At 43.4% G+C, this 5961-nt stretch overlaps 1 protein-coding gene across 1 annotated transcript in view; it reads left to right on the forward strand.

Moving 5' to 3' along the window:
• Positions 1 to 5649, forward strand: part of LOC107673756 (solute carrier family 12 member 2-like) — a 30390-nt gene extending 24741 nt beyond the window's left edge. Inside the window, exons 3-13 of the mRNA XM_016467526.1 lie at positions 512 to 587; positions 811 to 906; positions 2436 to 2575; positions 2672 to 2782; positions 2863 to 2971; positions 3462 to 3586; positions 3661 to 3745; positions 3826 to 3989; positions 4374 to 4481; positions 4618 to 4741; positions 4858 to 5649. Coding sequence (XP_016323012.1) covers positions 512 to 587; positions 811 to 906; positions 2436 to 2575; positions 2672 to 2782; positions 2863 to 2971; positions 3462 to 3586; positions 3661 to 3745; positions 3826 to 3989; positions 4374 to 4481; positions 4618 to 4741; positions 4858 to 5048 — 1329 coding nt within the window. The 3' untranslated portion in view covers positions 5049 to 5649. The remainder of the gene's footprint in view (positions 1 to 511; positions 588 to 810; positions 907 to 2435; positions 2576 to 2671; positions 2783 to 2862; positions 2972 to 3461; positions 3587 to 3660; positions 3746 to 3825; positions 3990 to 4373; positions 4482 to 4617; positions 4742 to 4857) is intronic.
• The last annotated feature ends 312 nt before the right edge of the window (positions 5650 to 5961 follow it).

Here is a 5961-nt window from a genome sequence, read left to right on the forward strand (position 1 = left end):
AAGTGTAACACAGATCAGTAAGCGATTCTTTTACGCTAGTTCCGACATGATGCAAACATAGTGTTTACATGTTGGAACTAGTGTGAACAAATCGCTTACTGGTCTGTGTTATCGCTAATCATTCAGCTTTGCTCTTATGGCCATGTAGAGCTGGTAAACATGCCAGCAAATTTGGCATGACACACCAGAAAGTGGATCCAACTAGAACTGTAGTCACGTCACTAAAAGATTATTCTAGATGCTTTCCAGATCGAATAATAAACTGCTTCTGGAGCTCTGGGCAGGTTTATTTCTTCTGCAGAGGTGTTGATGTAACAGTGATGAAAGTCTTTTGTGGTAATGGACGTGATGCCACACATGCCATCGACAGAGCTCAGCCCGCAGCTTTCCTTCAAACGCTGATGGGTTCCTGTCCAGCGTTCATTGTCCCGGTGAATGAGGTTTGAGAAACAGCTTTTGTCCTTGATGTTTTTGTCAGCATGAGTCTAAACTGCATCCTTCCTCTGTGCAGGTGCGCTGCATGTTAAACATATGGGGCGTGATGCTCTTCATTCGAATGACATGGATCGTGGGCCAGGCTGGAATTGGTAGGTTTGACTTTGGTCGGCCTTGTGAATTAGCACTTCAATTCACAAGCACACTCTTGTGTTTTCTATCGAGCTGCAGTCATTTCTCATGCACATGCTAAATGTGGCTGTGAGGCACTGAGCAGTCAGCTCCAACACTGGAAATGTACTGCAGACCGCAAACGGCTAGTGTTTAGTGCTGAACTTGAGAACAATGAGTCGTTTCACCTTTTTATTTCCACAGCGTATTCCTGCATCATTGTTATTATGGCAACTGTTGTGACTACCATCACGGGCTGCTCGACCTCAGCGATCGCCACCAATGGCTTTGTACGAGGAGGTAATTAAAAAATACAAATGAAATGTGCACTGGCACCGTATGCATTGGCGCAAAGACCAATCAAAGGGTCCCTGTGGTGGAACTGTCACACACACAAATGAGACAATGTGGATAAATGCTAATATTCTATAAACATTCAATTGTTTACTGTACACAAGTGATCCTAAGAGGGTTGACATTTTAAGCTCATCAACGGGCAGATGTAAAACACAACAAACAATAGAATGAAGACTTTTATTTGCCTGAGGGGACATTCAGTAGAGTGTTCAGAGATGGCAGTGTTTTTCTCTCAGGCCATTGAGAGGTTCATTGGCAGTCTGGAAGTCAGAAATGGATAGCTGTCCCTCTCTACAGGCCTTCATCTGAGAGACGGGGTGATGGCACTAGATAACATTTTTTGTTTCAGTGTGGAAGTGAATCAATATTTTTCCATGAGCACCTCAGGTGTTAGTTATTAACCCAGTCACGGGAGTGTGTGTGTGAGATTGGGTTTCCCTGTTGAAAAAAACAGCATATGCTGGTTAGGTATGTTATGAAGCATGGCAGCTGGTTTGAACTGGTTTAAATTGGTCCTTAGGAACCAGCTCAGACCAGCTTCCAGGCTTCAAAACATACCTAACCAGCATATGCTGGTTTTTTCAACAGGGTTGTTTGAGATCCTCAATGATATTTAGCTGTCACTGCCACTCTTTTCAGTTATAGTTTAGAGAACCGCTTTCTCACACTCATCGGAACATTATATTCAGTACTCTACATATTTCGTTTTTCAGCACTGCATGCTGGTTTTTTGATGTGTGTTTGTGCTAATGCTTCCCATCACTGAGGTGTGTAGCCGTTAATCTGAGATTAGGCTAATCTTACCTGGTATTTCAGTCATTTGTTAATACTCACACACACTTTCATAAATAAGATAGAGCATTTAACACTCACTCAAGGCGATCTGTACTCGATCTGTGCACATTTCTCATCCCTGATTATTAGGAAAATCTTTAGACTAGGCTTTAATATGGGAAGATGTTTCAGCATAGCTGAGAGTACTGCTCTGTTATTGGTTACTTGACCCGTTATAATCTTATCCACAGGGGTACCTCAGGGTTTAGTGCTGGGCCCGTTCCTCTTCCCACTGTATCACTGGGACACGTCATTTTGACACACAATGGATTGGTCTACCGCTGCTATATCCACAACACGCACTGCTTTCCTTTTTACTCCTGCTTGCCAATAGTCGAATTAGCCTAAATTATTCAACCGTTTATTCAGAAACCTCTCAAAATTCAGCTAACATGAAGAACAAACACAAGGGCAGGATGAGAGAGTTTGTGAATGATTTGAGTTCAGTGGAAGACTAATTTGTCAGAGTCTTGTGTCCACAAACTGAGGTCAAAGTTGGCAAGTGATGAACCGCTCTTGGATAAAATACCAAAATAATATGATTTTCAGAATATTTCGAATGATGCTGCAGGATAACCAATAAATCAGCCTTGAATTGTCTTTTCAGAAAGGTGATCTGTTTAATATCTTTTCTTCAGGTGGAGCGTATTACTTAATATCTCGAAGTTTGGGCCCAGAGTTCGGCGGCTCCATTGGTCTGATTTTTGCCTTTGCCAACGCTGTGGCCGTGGCCATGTACGTCGTGGGCTTTGCAGAAACTGTAGTTGAGCTGCTCATGGTAAGAGACACAATTCGGTTTTCTCTTCTGTTGCTTAGTTTGTTTTAATATGATGGTGTGTAGATGGAATAATCGTATGTGTTTGTGTCCATTTAGAATTCTGGTGCGCTCATGTTCGATGAGATTAATGACGTCAGGATCATTGGGACCATTACGGTCATCCTGCTTCTCGGCATCTCAGTGGCTGGAATGGAGTGGGAGGCCAAGGCAGGAGATTCACTGGATATTCAGTTATCTTTGAACATCAGCCAGTGCTGACCTTATGAAATCACGATTTTGTTTCGCAGGCTCAAATATTCCTCTTGGTCATTTTGATTATTGCCATCTTCAACTACTTCATTGGGACCTTCATTCCTGTTGAGTCCAAGGAGAAATTTGGCTTCTTCGGCTATGACGGTAAGAATGTGCTCTTAAATTCATCTAGACTCACAGAAAACAATGCTGCATGTATATGATAAACTGCTATGAACTGGTATTTATTTATTTTTAATGTAAAAGTGTGTGTCAAATCAAACTCTATTGTGTTTAGTAAACATGATTTGTGCAGAACACAGTGTTATGTGCTGTGAATTACTCACTGGCGAGAGAAGGAAACCTTAAAAATTCAAAAGATGGAAACTACAAAGGCAAGGCTTCTGAGATTTGCTCGTTTTTCATGGTGTAATATTAATACATTTTAATTTAACAATAGATCTTGATCGCTGCCTGATGTCCAAATTAAAACTTGGGCCTTAAAAGAAAACTAGTTAAGAACAATAGTTCAAGATTGTCCAAGGCCACTGGTAATGTTTTTATGTGACTTGAGTTTTGAGTTTAAATATTAGCAGTTGTTTTCTCTTTATTCATTCCTGTTTTGTTTTCTGTATCGGACTTCTTGGCTTTTTAGTGGGCATCTTGGCGGAAAACTTTGGCCCAGACTTTCGAGGGCAGACGTTTTTCTCCGTTTTTTCCATCTTCTTCCCGGCTGCCACAGGCATTTTGGCTGGTGCCAACATCTCAGGAGATCTAGCAGTGAGTGTCGGCAATCATTTCCTCACCACATATTCTTCATCAGAGGTTCTCTGTAATTGTTTAATTTCTCCAAGGACCCTCAAATGGCCATCCCTAAAGGAACGCTGCTGGCTATTCTCATAACGGGACTCGTGTACATGGGTGTGGCCATTTCCGCAGGTAAACTCTTCTAGAATCTCCTATCGTTTTGATTACTACTGTGTTATGTTCCTCTGATGTATTGATTGAATTGTTGAAAGGTGCTTGCATCGTGCGGGATGCTACAGGAATCGAGAGTAACATGACTCTCAGTGGTTCAAACTGCACTGATGCGGCCTGTAAGCTCGGCTACAACTTCACTTCCTGCGGACCTGTTGAAGGAGGGAAGTCTGCCTGCAAGTTCGGCCTCCACAATGATTTCCAGGTACATCATCAACACGGCCTTTTCCTACATTATCACTCTGTTCTGAATCCTAGTGAGCATCCTGAGCCGCATTTTAAGGCATTATGCAAAGGCTGTTCCACATAGACTCCAAAATGCAGCATCCAGGGATTCAAGCAGAGCAGTCACATGATCACCCTTCAGAGTATCTCACCAGGCTTTACTTTACATTTGTGTCATTTTGTGTGAGTTTCATTATCAGCATGCTAATGTCAAACTCTGTTGGAATCGGTTGTAAAAGGAGTCTTCCCTGTGGTTCACGCTTTCAGGCTGTAAACAGCATTTTAGACTCAACACATTATGATTTGGTAGAAAAAGGCCGTGTTTGTGTGTGAAGGATGTGTGGCTGAATGTCTTGTTCTGCAGGTCATGAGTGTGGTGTCAGGTTTCGGGCCCCTCATCACGGCGGGCATCTTCTCTGCGACCCTCTCCTCTGCCCTGGCTTCTCTCGTCAGCGCCCCCAAAGTCTTCCAGGTGGGCGTCTCGTCTGCTGCTTCATGTTCGAGACAGCCGTGTGTTTTAACATGTGTGGTTTCGCTCCAGTGCTTGTGTGAGCTCAGAGATGTTGGAACAGGTCTTGCTGGTTTGATGATTTCTCCCATTTCCTCAGGCTTTATGCAAAGACAATATCTACCCTGGAATTGCATTTTTTGGGAAGGGCTACGGCAAGAACAACGAGCCCCTGCGAGGATATTTGCTCACCTTTGGCATTGCCTTGGCCTTCATTGTCATTGGTAGGATCTCGACAAATTGAGTTCTTTAATTGGTAGAAATCTTTGCTGAATTAAATAATCAGATTGGTTGATGAGATCCCCTCACTCTTACACATGCTTGTTTTTAATTTCTCCAGCGGAGTTGAATGTCATCGCCCCGATCATTTCCAATTTCTTCCTGGCCTCATACGCTCTCATCAACTTCTCGGTGTTTCACGCGTCGCTGGCCAATTCCCCTGGTAAGACGTTCCTCCACTGTACGGTTGGGGTGAATTCATTCTGTAGACAAGCTGGGTCACGTCTCCACAGAGAGCTCAAATATCATTAGTGTCAGGATGGTACGCAACACCCCAGCCCACGTGACGGGTTTACACAGATGTTAAGTGCAGAGCAGACCACTTTCCATGAATGGGTTACAGAAGGGCCTTTGAAACTGATATTTTGTTCATTTGAAGGTCAGTGAAATCAGCTGCTTAACCTTCAAACATGCTTATCATCCACCACAGGAAGTGAAACTAAATGTTCGTCCATGTATGCATGCATGAAGTTGAAACCCTCTTGCTAAATTATAGGGTTACTTCTATAAACCCCTGATTTGTGATTAGTAGTGGTTGACCGATATATCGCCACCGGCCGATAAGTTTTTCTGTTTGGCCGATGTGTTCGAGGCGGGACACAGCGCTCACATTCTCTCTCGTCATTGTTTGTTGTCACAGTTTAACAGTTCTGTCTGATCTAATAGGTCCGTCTAATAATCAGATAGAACTGTTAAACAAAACAAGCATTCAGCAAATACGCATTTGTCGTTGACACATTTCACCAAGTACAGCATGATCCTGGATCAACATCCCAATCAACCAATCAGAATTGAGGGATATGCTTACAGGAAATGTCAGTTTTAGGCTTACAGTCAGAGTTTCTTGTCACTCACCTATCATTTCCCTCTGATTTTAGGAATAAATTATGATCTGTCTGTCTGTCTGTCTATCTCGGCTTTTTAATTTGTCTAGTGTGATCGCACCGTGCGCAGTTCGTTTGTCTAGTGTGATCGCTCTGTGCGCGGTTCGTTTGTCTAGTGTGATCGCTCCGTGCGCGGATCGTTTGTCTAGTGTGATCGCTCCGTGCGCGGATCGTTTGTCTAGTGTGATCGCTCCGTGCGCGGATCGTTTGTCTAGTGTGATCGCTCCGTGCGCGGATCGTTTGTCTAGTGTGATCGCTCCGTGCGCGGATCGTTTGTCTAG

Source organism: Sinocyclocheilus anshuiensis, unplaced genomic scaffold (genome assembly GCF_001515605.1).
Source record: "Sinocyclocheilus anshuiensis isolate Anshui unplaced genomic scaffold, SAMN03320099.WGS_v1.1 scaffold837, whole genome shotgun sequence".
Lineage (NCBI taxonomy): Eukaryota > Metazoa > Chordata > Actinopteri > Cypriniformes > Cyprinidae > Sinocyclocheilus > Sinocyclocheilus anshuiensis.